General features: G+C 46.5%; 3 protein-coding genes across 9 annotated transcripts; 2 read left to right on the plus strand and 1 right to left on the minus strand.

Moving 5' to 3' along the window:
- The first annotated feature begins 2,138 nt into the window (after positions 1-2,138).
- LOC26534150 (uncharacterized) lies at positions 2,139-3,078 on the plus strand. The gene is made up of 4 exons (XM_033379705.1): positions 2,139-2,235; positions 2,324-2,390; positions 2,451-2,608; positions 2,665-3,078. Exons 2-4 carry the CDS (start codon positions 2,361-2,363, stop codon positions 2,861-2,863), a joined length of 387 nt encoding a protein of 128 aa, XP_033235596.1. The 5' UTR covers positions 2,139-2,235; positions 2,324-2,360; the 3' UTR covers positions 2,864-3,078.
- Positions 3,079-5,252: 2,174 nt separating this feature from the next.
- LOC6902571 (uncharacterized) lies at positions 5,253-13,054 on the minus strand. Of its 7 annotated transcripts, none has more exons than XM_033379699.1 (14): positions 12,661-13,052; positions 12,053-12,592; positions 11,838-11,996; positions 11,374-11,765; positions 10,617-11,136; positions 10,009-10,548; positions 9,794-9,952; positions 8,822-9,721; positions 8,214-8,753; positions 7,999-8,157; positions 6,778-7,926; positions 6,170-6,709; positions 5,955-6,113; positions 5,253-5,882 (listed from the first exon to the last, which is right to left on the minus strand). In XM_033379699.1, exons 1-14 carry the CDS (start codon positions 13,024-13,026, stop codon positions 5,505-5,507), a joined length of 6,501 nt encoding a protein of 2,166 aa, XP_033235590.1. In that variant the 5' UTR covers positions 13,027-13,052; the 3' UTR covers positions 5,253-5,504. The 7 variants fall into 7 exon arrangements, with proteins under 7 accessions (XP_033235590.1, XP_033235591.1, XP_033235589.1 ...); XM_033379700.1 differs by having other exon boundaries at positions 6,778-7,297; positions 7,535-7,926; positions 10,617-11,765; XM_033379698.1 differs by having other exon boundaries at positions 10,617-11,765.
- Positions 13,055-13,242: 188 nt separating this feature from the next.
- On the plus strand, positions 13,243-15,127 carry LOC6902570 (uncharacterized). Its single transcript, XM_002133062.3, has 3 exons — positions 13,243-14,497; positions 14,566-14,775; positions 14,855-15,127. The coding sequence occupies exons 1-3, from the start codon at positions 13,355-13,357 to the stop codon at positions 14,996-14,998; spliced, it is 1,497 nt and encodes a 498-aa protein (XP_002133098.2). The 5' UTR covers positions 13,243-13,354; the 3' UTR covers positions 14,999-15,127.
- The last annotated feature ends 1,459 nt before the right edge of the window (positions 15,128-16,586 follow it).

Consider the following 16,586-nt stretch of genomic DNA (forward strand, 5'->3'; position numbering starts at 1 on the left):
TTGTCAAGGCTATCAAAAACTGATGTTCGTGTGTTTGCGTGAATGTGTCTAGAAATGAAAGTCACTCCAGCAGGGCTGCATTTTAGGGGGGGTATCGGTTGTTTAAGTGTTGGAAAGTCCCTGTCTAATATATATTGGCCAACACTCTTTCTATCATCCCCAGATAGCGAAGCAATCATTGAAGACGCTAATCACGTTCACGGTAGCTGGAACGCAATCACCAACATGGAAGAATGGAATACCCATATTCCAAGAATGAAATACGCTGAACCATATGCTTGCATAGTTAATGTGCATTTCAATTCCAGCAGGGAGCTTGCCGATAAAATCCTTCAAGGTCACGACCAACTCAATCGTTACTGTAATTGGATGGAGAAAGAAAGCTGTCCCTAAAGGGTCCTCACTCATGGAAATTCCAGGGCAGGGCTTTAAATATTCCCGACAAACTTCTGTATACCAACACACATCCGGAGAGCCCCTTGAATCTGACACACATGTGTATGTGACTGCCGTGGGGTATTAAAATAATGCTTTGCGCGTGATTTTCCATCCTTGCCGGGTATCCTTGGCATCAATTGTCAACGTTTAGCTGGCGGACAAGTTTATCGGCCGAGGCCGCACCTGTGGGTAAGTTTCCACTGGGATGACAACTGCCACTGCCACTTCCACTGCCAACATCAATAACTCTAATGGGAAAAGGATAAAGATAAGCATTAAATAACACACGTACGCGCGGCGTTCTGGGGCTTATGGTATGGCCTCCCCAGCGAGTTTTGCCAGCCAGGCCTATAGGTATACCATGTGAGATGTGAATGGGGGCGTGTGGAGACTTCTGGGGTGGGTGATGCGTGGGCCCCAGAGGCATACTCTGTGGGCGGGGCTGCGTACGTGTGGCTGTTAGGCGACACGTCCCTGTCCCGCCCTCTGCCACACTGCCTCTCGTCACCGTCACCGTTCTGTTTGCTCTGCGCATTTTTCACATTTCGCGTTTCCGCTTCCGCTTGTTCGCCATTGTCGTGACAGTTTCTCGCTTTTGCTTTACCATCAGATCAAAAATACGAAAATGTGCCACACACGTGACCAATTTAAAGACGTACCCACCCCTATGCCCTGCGCTCCTTGCTGCCGTGGACATCATTTCAATTGCCAACTTAATTTAAAAACTGGTGCTTGCGGCGGTTGAAGATGTGTGTATGATGGGTGCAAAATTGATGGAAACGCTGCAGACAGGGAACATGCAAATTTTTGCTGATATGCATTGATTTCCTTTGGTGAATTATTACGATGTAAGACCCTCGAGCCATTCAACATCTTACCTATCCTTCTGGCTGTAACTTAGATCATGTCAAGGGCTCAGTGTCCTTGATTATGCCGGTCTCCTGAGCCGGAGGCCGCCAAGCCATGGCTGTTGAAAATTTTAGAGATACGAGAAACCCGAAAACGCATCATCATTATTTGCTGAATTTGGATCAGATCGGATTATTATTAACAGAACGACGTAAACGCGCTGTATCCTCTATCCAGAGGATTGAGCGGGAGGGGATACAGCTTATAAGACTGTCTTTATTTGTAGAGGTTGTTTTTTCATAAACAGCGCAACGTTTAATAAATATTTAAGACATGCTGGTGCAATACGAAAGATCCCTGCTGGTCGGCGATCTACGCCCAAGAAGTTGTGTGGTCCAGAAGCCCGTGCTCGTTACCGGAAGTCATGCCGTTAAGTTCTGTCTGGTTTTCAATTTGGATTAGAGGTATTTTCTACAGTCTGGAAATTGTTTGCGCGGATGCTTGAATAAAACGCAATAATCAACCATAATAACAGTAATTAATAGTACAAATCTGGAAAGAAATACATGTACAGTTTAAACATTGAGTCCAAATTATCATCGAACGCATAGTACAACCACTTGCCATACAGTCTATATATAGTCGCATAATCATAAGAACTATATAGTATGTACTATCTATACACATAAATATGTATGTCGTATTGAATGGTATAATAATATATATGATAACATATAAAAAAGTAAATTGCGCTGAAAAAGTATATATTATCCCTGATTATGGACATAAATTACATATAAATATTTATATATATTACTTATGTATATATTATATTTATTTATTCATCTGAAATTTTTACGACGTGCGACTTAATTGCATCGCAGGTGCATACATTACCGACATCATCTTCGCGCCTGCACCCTGCTTTACCTCATCGACTTTGAGTGGGTAAGTTTTTTTTGTTTCTCCCCCTATTCATCTTTTCCGTTGAATCATTTTTCTGGGTTCTTCTTCTTTTATTTTTTATTCCCTCCAGCTCTATTGGCCGAGACGCTCTCTGGCGACAAACTACTATGACGCGATCCCCCCTCGTCCAACCACAAGTAAAGCTACGAAGTTATTATTTCTTCATTTATTTTATTTAACACTTCCTGTAATTTTAGCAGATCGACACCTCCGGTGGCCAGGAATACCACTTGCCCGCGGATACCGATATGCCCATCATCGTTTATCATGGGATCTCCATCCTCATCCTGAAATCAGGATTGTCAGCAACATCCGGTACATACACCGCCGAATCAAACGTTGGGCTTCGAGACGCGTAAGTGAATCTGTATAAATTTGTGGAAATATTTTACAATATATCTTCCTTCACAGACCTACATATGTACCCTACGCTTTGCCACAAACCGAGTCTTATGCGGTTTCCCCCCTCCAGACGGAGTCCTATCAAAGCATCCCAGCCAGAAATACTCGTATCCCAGCAGGACAGAGGCGCAGGGACAGGGGACAGGTGACAGCAGAAAACCCCTTGCAAGATCCGCACATAACAGGCCATCGTCATCTTTCGACCTAGTCCTCGACAACAAGGACTTTCACTATGGTAACCAAGGAAGTGGCTTCGCGTGCACGAGACTCTAGAATATAAAGTATAGATATGTAGATCTCGTTGTTGTTAGGTTTAAGGATATATGCATCCATATATTTAGATAGTAGATACAAATGTTTTCCACTTGTTTATTTTTTTTTTTATACTAAACTAAGTTATAATATATCAAATTATTGAAAAATCATCCGTGCTGTGTCCTTTATCGGGAAAATATCCAGACTACAAAAAAACGTGGCGCGCCCAGATCGGCGACCAAATACCGGAGAAAACTACAAATTTTTGATTGGAGAAAATGTCCTTGATCCTTGCTAAGGGCTCCACAAAATCAGGGACATTTTTCCGATCACAGGAAGCCGTCGCGAGATCGGCCCCTAAAAAGCTGAGAAAATAAATATCTTTGATCCTTGATATCCTTCATCCTTGAAAAGGACTTCATAAAATCAGGGACATTTTTCCAATCACAGGAAGCCGTCACACGCCCAAATCGGCCCACAAATAACGGAGATAACAAAACTGGCTTGTAACTGGCTTGGAAAATGTAGTTCAAGAATTCACCGATAGGGGCGCAACCGTACAAAAAGAAAAACCTCGCGTCAAATGGCCAAAACCTGGATGGAATACCAGGCAAACAGAATCAGCAGCAAGCAGCTGTAGCAATTGCAAAAAAAATCGCAGCATATTTTAGGGGGGTCGAAATATTTTTTTTTTAAATCGTCGGCTTTCTGCTGATTTCTGTTCGCCTGGTATTTCAGCCATTTGACGCGATTCTTTTTTTCTTGAACGGTGCCGCCCCTATTGGCGATTTCTTGAACTACATTTTCAAAGCCAGTTTTGCTATCTCCGTTATTTGTGGGCAGATTTGGGCGTGTGACGGCTTCCTGTGATTGGAAAAATGTCCCTGATTTTATGAAGTCCTTTTCAAGGATGATGGACATCAAGGATCAAAGATATTTATTTTCTCAGCTTTTTAGGGGCCGATCTCGCGGCGGCTTCCTGTGATCGAAAAAAGTCCCTGATTTTATGGAGTCCTTAGCAAGGATCAAGGACATTTTCATAAATCAAAATTTTTTTGTTGTGTTCAGGTGCCACACCTTTTTGTAGTCGGGATAGTTTCCCCGAAACAGGATACAGCAAGAATGATTATTCAATAGTTTTATTCATCATAACTTAACTTAGCATAAATAAATAAAAAAGTTGATTACATTTACTATCTAATTGTATAAAGTTATGTATCCTTAAACCTAACAACAAAGAGATCTATCTAGAGTCGAGTAGACTTTAGTTGCCATGGCCAAAGTCCTTGAGATAGTTGCCGATGGCCAGGTCAAAAGATGCGGCGGCTTGTTAGGTTCCGGCTCTTGAAAAGGAGCGCTTCTGTCCTGTTGGAATACGATTCTGTCTGACTTGGATTCCGTCTTGCGTCTTACCTTACCTTACCTTTCACCAGGTAGGGAAAGCCGAAGAGGGAAAGAGGGACCGATCCTGCGCCTGAGGGTGCCTGGTTTAGAAAGGGCCAACTGATTGGGAAAATAATCATAGCGTCGCAGACGGAATAAACAATTCTTAATCTCTATTGGGAGCTGGGATCATCGGTTTTCAATTATCTTTCAACAGGGCTCCCAGGGTCTTCGGCTCTGGCGTTCAGCCACCGCCGCGTCATCATGACCCAGCCAGACTTGCCAAAGTTGTGCATCAAATTTGAAATCGGTGTGTTAAAATCTGCCGCTGCCCAAGTTTAGCGGAGCCCATACAGAGTTGACAATCTTCTATACCATGTTCAGTGAAGCTGAGCATACTTCTACCGAGCGGAGCGGCGTTGGACCCACACGCCGGGTTTGGAGATGAGCGAGGCTAACTACAATATACCATTAGATATTCTCAAAAAACGATATGCTAATAACTTACTCAATCTACAGGCACACATTAACGAAACTTTTGGGCTGGCGCGTGGGGATTCATCGGTTGGAAAGCTGTGGGCGTTGGAATTTGAGCAATAACTAGTCTAATCATCCTCAACTTCAAAAATGCTAGCTTCTGAACTGAAGATTCGAGATAATCTCCATCGATGAAATAATCAATTGGGTTATCTTCATTTCTCATCAGTGAAACCACAATGAGCGCCACAGCGACAGATTGCCATCTGATTGTCATCTGTCCGCCATCTGACCGTTAATTACTTTTAAAATATATTGCATAAAATATATTAATCATAAGCTCACATATAAATACACTGACTTAGTACCAGGTATAAAAGTAGAGCCGCAGCCCTTTCCGCTTTTCTTTATAGCTTGATAAAAACTCCTGCCAGAGACGAAGGCGCTGGAGTGCTGGAAATATTTTCTAAAAGCGTTACAAATGTAAGATGAAGTTGGAGTGTATTAAGTCATTATCAAAAAACTGTCGTCATCTCTCGTTTTTGCTGTTGTCTAGGGATCGCAATTGGAAATAGCCAGCATACATACATACATGAATATAGAATCTATGTACAGGATATAATAACACGTGTCCTGACCGATATCGTCAGGACTGATTTATTAACTTTCCTGCTAAAATAATCCGTTAAGTATTGTATCCAATTAAAATCATATGTATCTCTGATCAAATCTTTCTAAGTTTTGACAACCAGATCTATAACGCGATTGTAGACCAAAGACCGCACATCCTTCGATATGACGAAGTCGAAGTGCGTGAAGCTCTCGAGTTTCACTTTCCGGCTCTCAATGCAGTTAGGCAGGCGATCCTGCAGATTGGTGACGTCCGAGCCAGAGGCTAGCCAATCTTTGGCCCCATGGTGCAGGACCACCCTGCACTGCGTCTGCGACAGATTGTAGGATGGTGGGCTCAAGGATTGGTAGCGAATGCGGTTTCTAATCGGACCGTGGTCGAAGCGCCGGAAATATAGATTTCTGTGCAGTTGAGCGTAGTGGTGGATCTGCTTCGTGGAGGCACCCTGGGAAGCGTGGCCGACGATGATGGGAGTCAGAGTCTTAGAAGAGACAGGCAGTTTGAACGGTTAGATTCGAGTTTGTTCTTGGACCAGCTAAGGCACGATTCATACCCGATTTAAGCTATCCCAATTGAAGCCACATAGGACAAAGTCGAAAATTCCGCAAATTCGACTCGTGATCTCGTTGGCTGAGCAGATGTGGTTCCTGAACTGCTGGATGAGCTTTGTGTTCAAGGATATCTCGTGGCCTCCCAGTAGGTTGAGTAGTACCTATAAGTATGCCCTGGAAGTCATGGCAAGTGTCAACAAATGCAGACGAGACTCACCAACAGAGGTCCCTTGAAAAAGCTTATGAACTTAAGCACCGGACTGCGAGTCTGCTTCATGTACACCGTCGGGGAGAGAGCCTGCATTAGCTTCACTTTGCCTGAGTACTCGGGGAGTTCGCTGCACATAACAAAGAATACGGTTGAGCCCTGGGAGTGCCCAATGTACTGAATCTGATGGAAATGCGTGCGCTCCAGGATCAAGTCGATGGACGATGGAACATCTATGGTACCGATGTCGTGGAAGGAGAAGTCCCAATATTCTTTCATAGTGATCCCCTTTTTCGTGTGCTCCTTGGAGTAAATATTGCCGCGCGTGTTCAACATCCAGACATCGTAGCCCTGCTGAAACAGTATGTAGGCTAGTCCGTTTGACGGGCCCAACATTACCCAGGCAGCTGAGCTGGACATGAGGCCATGGACTAGTAAAATGGGCTGAGCACCCGGTCGCGGCATGCGGTGCATGCAGAGCTTGTAGCCATCTCTGGTGGTCACGAAATGGGTCTCTACTGGATATCCATACTTCTTGATAAGCTCAACCTGTTAAAAGTGGTCCATGTTTCAGGATATCATATCAATATATTAGGATGTCCTTGAATACGACTCACCGTCTTCAGTTTCCCGTCGGTTTCAATGTCGGCCTGCGTGAGGAAGTGTGCAGGTGGTATGATGAACCTTTCCTGTTGTACATCTTGCTGCCCACCTATCTGAATTGGGTGCTGTAGCGACCAGTTTATATTGGGATTTTGCGGAATGCCTTGCACCCTATCACCATGTACATTGATCTCTACCTCTGATTGGCCTTGATTCCACTGCGGTCTTAGTTGGCTTGGAGTGGATGGATCGTATGAGTTTCCTGTAAATCCATTTTCGTCTGGCCTCTGAAGTTTAATGTCTACCTGCACAGGGCGTGGTTCGAAGAGCGTTTCCTGTTGTACATCTTGCTGCCCAACTATCTGAATTGGGTGCTGTAGCGACCAGTTTAAATTGGGATTTTGAAGAATGCCTTGCGCCCTATCACCATGTACATTGATCTCTGCCTCTGATTGACCTTGATTCCACTGCGGTCTTAGTTGGCTTGGAGTGGATGGATCGTATGAGTTTCCTGTAAATCCATTTTCGTCTGGCCTCTGAAGTTTAATGTCTACCTGCACAGGGCGTGGTTCGAAGAGCGTTTCCTGTTGTACATCTTGCTGCCCAACTATCTGAATTGGGTGCTGTAGCGACCAGTTTAAATTGGGATTTTGAAGAATGCCTTGCGCCCTATCACCATGAACATTGATCTCTGCCTCTGATTGACCTTGATTCCACTGCGGTCTTAGTTGGCTTGGAGTGGATGGATCGTGTGAGCTTCCTTCGTCTGGCCTCTGTGGTTGAATCTGGTTCGTGACAACCAGATCTACAACGCGATTGTAGACCAAAGAGCGCACATCCTTCGATATGACGAAGTCGAAGTGCGTGAAGCTCTCGAATTCCACTTTCCGGCTCTCAATGCAGTTAGGCAGACGATCCTGCAGATTGGTGACGTCCGAGCCAGAGGCTAGCCAATCTTTGGCCCCATGGTGCAGGACCACCCGGCACTGCGTCTGCGACAGATTGTAGGATGGTGGGGATAAGGATTGGTAGCGAATGCGGTTTCTAATCGGACCGTGGTCGAAGCGCCGGAAATATAGATTTCTGTGCAGTTGAGCGTAGTGGTGGATCTGCTTGGTGGAGGCACCCTGGGAAGCGTGACCGACGATGATGGGAGTCAGAGTCTTAGAAGAGACAGGCAGTTTGAACGGTTAGATTCGAGTTTGTTCTTGGACCAGCTAAAGAACGATTCATACCCGATTTAAGCTATCCCAATTGAAGCCACATAGGACAAAGTCGAAAATTCCGCATATTCGACTCGTGATCTCGTTGGCTGAGCAGATGTGGTTCCTGAACTGCTGGATGAGCTTTGTGTTCAAGGATATCTCGTGGCCTCCCAGTAGGTTGAGTAGTACCTATAAGTATGCCCTGGAAGTCATGGCAAGTGTCAACAAATGCAGACGAGACTCACCAACAGAGGCCCTTTGAAAAAGCTTATGAACTTAAGCACCGGACTGCGAGTCTGCTTCATGTACACCGTCGGGGAGAGAGCCTGCATTAGCTTCACTTTGCCTGAGTACTCGGGGAGTTCGCTGCACATAACAAAGAATACGGTTGAGCCCTGGGAGTGCCCAATGTACTGAATCTGATGGAAATGCGTGCGCTCCAGGATCAAGTCGATGGACGATGGAACATCTATGGTACCGATGTCGTGGAAGGAGAAGTCCCAATATTCTTTCATAGTGATCCCCTTTTTCGTGTGCTCCTTGGAGTAAATATTGCCGCGCGTGTTCAACATCCAGACATCGTAGCCCTGCTGAAACAGTATGTAGGCTAGTCCGTTTGACGGGCCCAACATTACCCAGGCAGCTGAGCTGGACATGAGGCCATGGACTAGTAAAATGGGTTGAGCACCCGGTCGCGGCATGCGGTGCATGCAGAGCTTGTAGCCATCTCTGGTGGTCACGAAATGGGTCTCTACGGGATATCCATACTTCTTGATAAGCTCAACCTGTTAAAAGTGGTCCATGTTTCAGGATATCATATCAATATATTAGGATGTCCTTGAATACGACTCACCGTCTTCAGTTTCCCGTCGGTTTCAATGTCGGCCTGCGTGAGGAAGTGTGCAGGTGGTATGATGAACCTCTCCTGTTGTACATCTTGCTGCCCACCTATCTGAATTGGGTGCTGTAGCGACCAGTTTATATTGGGATTTTGCGGAATGCCTTGCACCCTATCACCATGTACATTGATCTCTACCTCTGATTGGCCTTGATTCCACTGCGGTCTTAGTTGGCTTGGAGTGGATGGATCGTATGAGTTTCCTGTAGATCCATTTTCGCCTGGCCTCTGAAGTTTAATGTCTACCTGCACAGGGCGTGGTTCGAAGAGCGTTTCCTGTTGTACATCTTGCTGCCCAACTATCTGAATTGGGTGCTGTATCGACCAGTTTAAATTGGGATTTTGAAGAAAGCCTTGGACCCTATCACCATGTACATTGATCTCTGCCTCTGATTGACCTTGATTCCACTGCGGTCTTAGTTGGCTTGGAGTGGATGGATCGTGTGAGCTTCCTTCGTCTGGCCTCTGTGGTTGAATCTGGTTCGTGACAACCAGATCTACAACGCGATTGTAGACCAAAGACCGCACATCCTTCGATATGACGAAGTCGAAGTGCGTGAAGCTCTCGAATTCCACTTTCCGGCTCTCAATGCAGTTAGGCAGACGATCCTGCAGATTGGTGACGTCCGAGCCCGAGGCTAGCCAATCTTTGGCCCCATGGTGCAGGACCACCTTGCACTGCGTCTGCGACAGATTGTAGGATGGTGGGGTCAAGGATTGGTAGCGAATACGGTTTCTAATCGGACCGTGGTCGAAGCGCCGGAAATATAGATTTCTGTGCAGTTGAGCGTAGTGGTGGATCTGCTTGGTGGAGGCACCCTGGGAAGCGTGACCGACGATGATGGGAGTCAGAGTCTTAGAAGAGACAGGCAGTTTGAACGGTTAGATTCGAGTTTGTTCTTGGACCAGCTAAGGCACGATTCATACCCGATTTAAGCTATCCCAATTGAAGCCACATAGGACAAAGTCGAAAATTCCGCAAATTCGACTCGTGATCTCGTTGGCTGAGCAGATGTGGTTCCTGAACTGCTGGATGAGCTTTGTGTTCAAGGATATCTCGTGGCCTCCCAGTATATCGAGTAGTACCTATAAATATGCCCTGGAAGTCATGGCAAGTGTCAACAAATGCAGACGAGACTCACCAACAGAGGCCCTTTGAAAAAGCTTATGAACTTAAGCACCGGACTGCGAGTCTGCTTCATGTACACCGTCGGGGAGAGAGCCTGCATTAGCTTCACTTTGCCTGAGTACTCGGGGAGTTCGCTGCACATAACAAAGAATACGGTTGAGCCCTGGGAGTGCCCAATGTACTGAATCTGATGGAAATGCGTGCGCTCCAGGATCAAGTCGATGGACGATGGAACATCTATGGTACCGATGTCGTGGAAGGAGAAGTCCCAATATTCTTTCATAGTGATCCACTTTTTCGTGTGCTCCTTGGAATAAATATTGCCGCGCGTGTTCAACATCCAGACATCGTAGCCCTGCTGAAACAGTATGTAGGCTAGTCCGTTTGACGGGCCCAACATTACCCAAGCAGCTGAGCTGGACATGAGGCCATGGACTAGTAAAATGGGTTGAGCACCCGGTCGCGGCATGCGGTGCATGCAGAGCTTGTAGCCATCTCTGGTGGTCACGAAATGGGTCTCTACTGGATATCCATACTTCTTGATAAGCTCAACCTGTTAAAAGTGGTGCATGTTTCAGGATATCATATCAATATATTAGGATGTCCTTGAATACGACTCACCGTCTTCAGTTTCCCATCGGTTTCAATGTCGGCCTGCGTGAGAAATTGTGCAGGTGGTATGATGAACCTTTCCTGTTGTACATCTTGCTGCCCACCTATCTGAATTGGGTGCTGTAGCGACCAGTTTATATTGGGATTTTGCGGAATGCCTTGCACCCTATCACCATGTACATTGATCTCTACCTCTGATTGGCCTTGATTCCACTGGGGTCTTAGTTGGCTTGGAGTGGATGGATCGTATGAGTTTGCTGTAAATCCATTTTCGTCTGGCCTCTGAAGTTTAATGTCTACCTGCACAGGGCGTGGTTCGAAGAGCGTTTCCTGTTGTACATCTTGCTGCCCAACTATCTGAATTGGGTGCTGTAGCGACCAGTTTAAATTGGGATTTTGAAGAATGCCTTGCGCCCTATCTCCATGTACATTGATCTCTGCCTCTGATTGACCTTGATTCCACTGCGGTATTAGTTGGCTTGGAGTGGATGGATCGTATGAGTTTCCTGTAAATCCATTTTCGTCTGGCCTCTGAAGTTTAATGTCTACCTGCACAGGGCGTGGTTCGAAGAGCGTTTCCTGTTGTACATCTTGCTGCCCAACTATCTGAATTGGGTGCTGTAGCGACCAGTTTAAATTGGGATTTTGAAGAATGCCTTGCACCCTATCACCATGTACATTGATCTCTGCCTCTGATTGACCTTGATTCCACTGCGGTATTAGTTGGCTTGGAGTGGATGGATCGTGTGAGCTTCCTTCGTCTGGCCTCTGTGGTTGAATCTGGTTCGTGACAACCAGATCTACAACGCGATTGTAGACCAAAGAGCGCACATCCTTCGATATGACGAAGTCGAAGTGCGTGAAGCTCTCGAGTTTCACTTTCCGGCTCTCAATGCAGTTAGGCAGACGATCCTGCAGATTGGTGACGTCCGAGCCCGAGGCTAGCCAATCTTTGGCCCCATGGTGCAGGACCACCTTGCACTGCGTCTGCGACAGATTGTAGGATGGTGGGGTCAAGGATTGGTAGCGAATGCGGTTTCTAATCGGACCGTGGTCGAAGCGCCGGAAATATAGATTTCTGTGCAGTTGAGCGTAGTGGTGGATCTGCTTGGTGGAGGCACCCTGGGAAGCGTGGCCGACGATGATGGGAGTCAGAGTCTTAGAAGAGACAGGCAGTTTGAACGGTTAGATTCGAGTTTGTTCTTGGACCAGCTAAGGAACGATTCATACCCGATTTAAGCTATCCCAATTGAAGCCACATAGGACAAAGTCGAAAATTCCGCAAATTCGACTCGTGATCTCGTTGGCTGAGCAGATGTGGTTCCTAAACTGCTGGATGAGCTTTGTGTTCAAGGATATCTCGTGGCCTCCCAGTAGGTTGAGTAGTACCTATAAGTATGCCCTGGATGTCATGGCAAGTGTCAACAAATACAGACGAGACTCACCAACAGAGGTCCCTTGAAAAAGCTTATGAACTTAAGCACCGGACTGCGAGTCTGCTTCATGTACACCGTCGGGGAGAGAGCCTGCATTAGCTTCACTTTGCCTGAGTACTCGGGGAGTTCGCTGCACATAACAAAGAATACGGTTGAGCCCTGGGAGTGCCCAATGTACTGAATCTGATGGAAATGCGTGCGCTCCAGGATCAAGTCGATGGACGATGGAACATCTATGGTACCGATGTCGTGGAAGGAGAAGTCCCAATATTCTTTCATAGTGATCCCCTTTTTCGTGTGCTCCTTGGAGTAAATATTGCCGCGCGTGTTCAACATCCAGACATCGTAGCCCTGCTGAAACAGTATGTAGGCTAGTCCGTTTGACGGGCCCAACATTACCCAGGCAGCTGAGCTGGACATGAGGCCATGGACTAGTAAAATGGGTTGAGCACCCGGTCGCGGCATGCGGTGCATGCAGAGCTTGTAGCCATCTCTGGTGGTCACGAAATGGGTCTCTACTGGATATCCATACTTCTTGATAAGCTCAACCTGTTAAAAGTGGTTCATGTTTCAGGATATCATATCAATATATTAGGATGTCCTTGAATACGACTCACCGTCTTCAGTTTCCCGTCGGTTTCAATGTCGGCCTGCGTGAGGAAGTGTGCAGGTGGTATGATGAACGTTCCACCTTGGGCATCTTGCTGCCCGCCTATTTGAATTGAGTGCGAAAGCGACGCGCCTGGATATTGCAGAATTCCGTGCGCGGCACCATGTATATTGGTCTGTGCCTTTAATTGATTTTGACTCCACTGAGGTCTTGGTTGGATCGAAATGGATGGATCGTATGAGTTTCCTGCAAATCCATTTTGGTCCGGATTCTGTTCTTCGACTTTCAACTGACCATACTGGTCTTGGCCATGTATGATGGTGACGTGGAGGATTAAAAGCGCGAACAGCACATCGAAGCTAACGATCCGCATCCTGGTACTAGGATGGCCTGCGTATGTAGCTATCTGGTTGATCCGCCTTATATAGGACCCCTTTAGAATGTGGCGTGTCGCTACGGATTAATAGTGTGAAATGGACTAAGCCGCGGAAAATGACGGTACAAATGGCACTGTTACGTCATTGACGTCATTATCAATGGTTACGGAAGGTTTTATATTTTTTGGTACATAGATTCCGTTGCTCCTGTTTTCATTAGTTTTCCCAATACTAGATTTATTTTTTGTTGTTGACTTCCGTTACACATTATTAGATTCTTTTTTCCTTCGTTACTTAACTTCACACGCACAAGGCACCCCCATTATGTCTATCCTCAACATTATTTCGGAGGGATCGATAGATTCCAGTGCCAGTGTGCAATACGGCGGGGTGCAGGGGTCCGGTGTAGCCCAGCAGGACGACAAGCTCGACGAGGACTTGGAGGAGTTATACAAGAGAATAATGCCTATAGATACCGACTACGATCCGGCGCTATGTCGGGACCAGTTCTTGAAGAACTTGTTTGAGGATCTGGGTATCTTCGATCCCAACGAAGTAGATAATGACCCTCTGCTGGAGGTTGGCTCTGTCTCCAGTGCATATATGTTGGCAGGCAAACGGGGGCTCTCACAACCCGCGAATTGGACCCTAGACAGCTTCGTCCGCAAGCTGAAGCGTAAGGAGACGCTCAAAGCCCTCATACCCCAGACCATCCCGATCCAGATAGGGGACAAGGTCTTACAGCTGGCTTCGAAAACAGATCAATATGATGCACTTCTGGAGTCCATGCAGCGCTCGTCGTTGTTCTTTATGTTCAGGCGCACATGCTACAATCTGCATATACTGCAGAATGCTTCTCCTGAGACAGGGGAGCTCCATGTGCAGGACCTACCCCACAATCTGTTCTCCTGGTCGTTGGAGGATTTCTTTCGACGACGCGAGCTTAAAGACTTTGTTTACTTGGACGTTCTGGTGCGGGACCACACCGCCAACACTTTGGACTGGGCCAAGTACCGGGTGGATGTTCAGGAGACCGAACGGTTTTATGGGTATTTCTACTCTGAGATCTTTAACGGCGCCGGCTACCGCAAACTGCTGGACCTGATCTGGGAGCAGAAGCAGATGCTTATCATCGACAAGGCTTTGCAGCAGGACCTCGAAAAGTCAAAAGCCTCCCTGGACACCACTAACTTCAAGGCCCGTCGCTATTCGCAGGCCTGGTGGCAGGGCTACAAGAGCAACATGGTCGAGGAGCTCCAGCAAAGCTGCATGGAGGCTACTGTGACGATTCCCATCGAGTGCCGCTACCTCTGTGCCTACTACGAAACCCAGGTGGAGTTGCAGCTGATGAAGGACAACGTGCGCACCCGCCAGCTACAGAAAGAGCTCGAGGACGTCAGGAGGTCCATCCAGCAGGGAGACGACACTTCGCAAGCCTCCCTCAACACCTACTACGCGATCATCGAGGTAACCGAATTGGAAGACGGGGATTCCCCACTCTCTCAAAAACTAAAAGTACTCCTCTTTTCTACCAGAATTACCGTAATCGATATAGCGAGCTTAGCGATAAGTACGATCGGGACATGGAGCACTGGGAAGACGAAATACTGCAAACTAACTTTCGCCTGAGCAAAGCTCGCGACGACATGAAAGAAGCCATTGATCATGTGATCTTTATGCGTCGCCGTATTGCCGAAGTTCAAGCCTTGATCGAGGCAGAGCGCCAGGAGGAGATCGACCGCGTGGTATGACCCACTCTTACACATAATCGTACATATTCCCAGACCTAATTACCGATAACCAAATATGGCCGCTTTTCCACAGGCTAACGAGCAAGTAGAGCGCCAGAAGGCTGCGGCCAAAAAGGCAAATGCCAAGCAGCAGAAAAAGAAACAACAGGCCAAGGCCCGGAAAGTCCGTGCCCAGAAGCGACAGTCACAACTAAGCCAGTCCGGCAAAGGGACTTGAACACAGCCATTCCACCGGATGCATCCCTCACCTGCGAACTGGAATAACCTCACACTGCACTGATAAAATTGTAAAAATTGTAGTGAAATTACACACATTCATTCCCTAAATATAGATAAAATCCTAATACTTTAAGTTTATATACGACAAGTCGTCGTGTTGTACGAGTGCTCGAAGCGCAACTTTGCTCTGGGACTCCGCTATTGTAGGCATCTTCGTGGAACTCGCCTGATTGCACAAATCTGATTACCAAAATGCGCGGAAAGAGTTGGTCGAGAAAAGATAATGCCATGTCGCCGCATTAGCGCCTCGGCTAGAAGCAGGGTGGAGCACCCATCTCCGACGTCGCGTGAAACAAGCTGGAAATTGAGTTTGACTGCCAGAGCTGGCTACTCTCCTTCCACTTACCCTCCCACGTCGACCCATTCTCCGAGCTGGCTGCTTGGCATATCCTGGGATGATTAAAGCCATGCCATCCTCTGCTTCCTCTGCCAACTTTTGCGGTGATTTGTAATTTTTTCAAGCATATCATTGAGATGCAGTACAGCCCTGCACAAATGGGATATTAAGCTCGTACGACGGGACGGAGCCAACCTGATTATCCTTGGCCCTTCTTTGGTTCAACTCTGTCCTGAAGAGCTCGACACATATTAAATTTCATTTCGCTGACAGTTGGAATAAGAATCGGGCGCCTAATGAAGGTTAAGCAACTTTTAATGTCCTGGTCCCGGCCATTTTGCAGACCATTAAATGTTCTGCCTGGCAACATGCCATATGTTTCCACAAGGACATAAGCCTTCGGTCTGGGATCATGTCCGGGAAATGATTCAGAAAAACTTTTCTTATCATTTCTGCGCAAAAAGTCATAAAGACGTTGGCTAAGTATGCCTGTGTGTGCCTCAGTGTACGGGATGACATGACGATGACAGTAATCGTAATCCTAGTCATGGTAATGATGACACTGGAGCCGACACCCATATAAACATATGTTGGGCTGGGCATTACGGCACATGGAGTCAGGTCGTGTAAACGGCTTAACGGTTAGCCACGGATGGTTAACGATTTTCACCCCTTAAATGCTTGCATTGCAGTGTTTTATCCAACCATTAATGTTTACTTTAATGGGATCCATTCTACTTGGGATCCAACTCAATCGAAAACATCTTTCGAGAGGTTTCATCAAGAGTAGATGTATGAAAATACGTAAGCATTCGAGTACATCTGCTGCCATCTCACTTGCTTTCAATTTATAGACGAAATCTTTATAAACCCAACTAAATCTGACCCAACTTCCCATTTTCTATCCCGCTATTCTACCTAGAAGCCAGTTTCTTGTTATTTCAATTTTGAACCGTAGAAATCGGTGTTAGACGCTTGAATGAAAAGGTAATGGCATAATGAGGCGACTATTCTTGATTTGACCATCCATTAAGCTCCAAATTATGTTCGGCTTGATTGTTTTCCGCGTCTTTATTCACGCTCCGCAGACTGATAACTACTACAGCCTACATACATACACGTAGACATGTATTACTAGTATGGGAACCGAAGACACCTACTACTCCCATGTCCCATGTCCACACCATCG

This window comes from Drosophila pseudoobscura, chromosome 4 (genome assembly GCF_009870125.1).
Source record: "Drosophila pseudoobscura strain MV-25-SWS-2005 chromosome 4, UCI_Dpse_MV25, whole genome shotgun sequence".
Classification (NCBI taxonomy): domain Eukaryota; kingdom Metazoa; phylum Arthropoda; class Insecta; order Diptera; family Drosophilidae; genus Drosophila; species Drosophila pseudoobscura.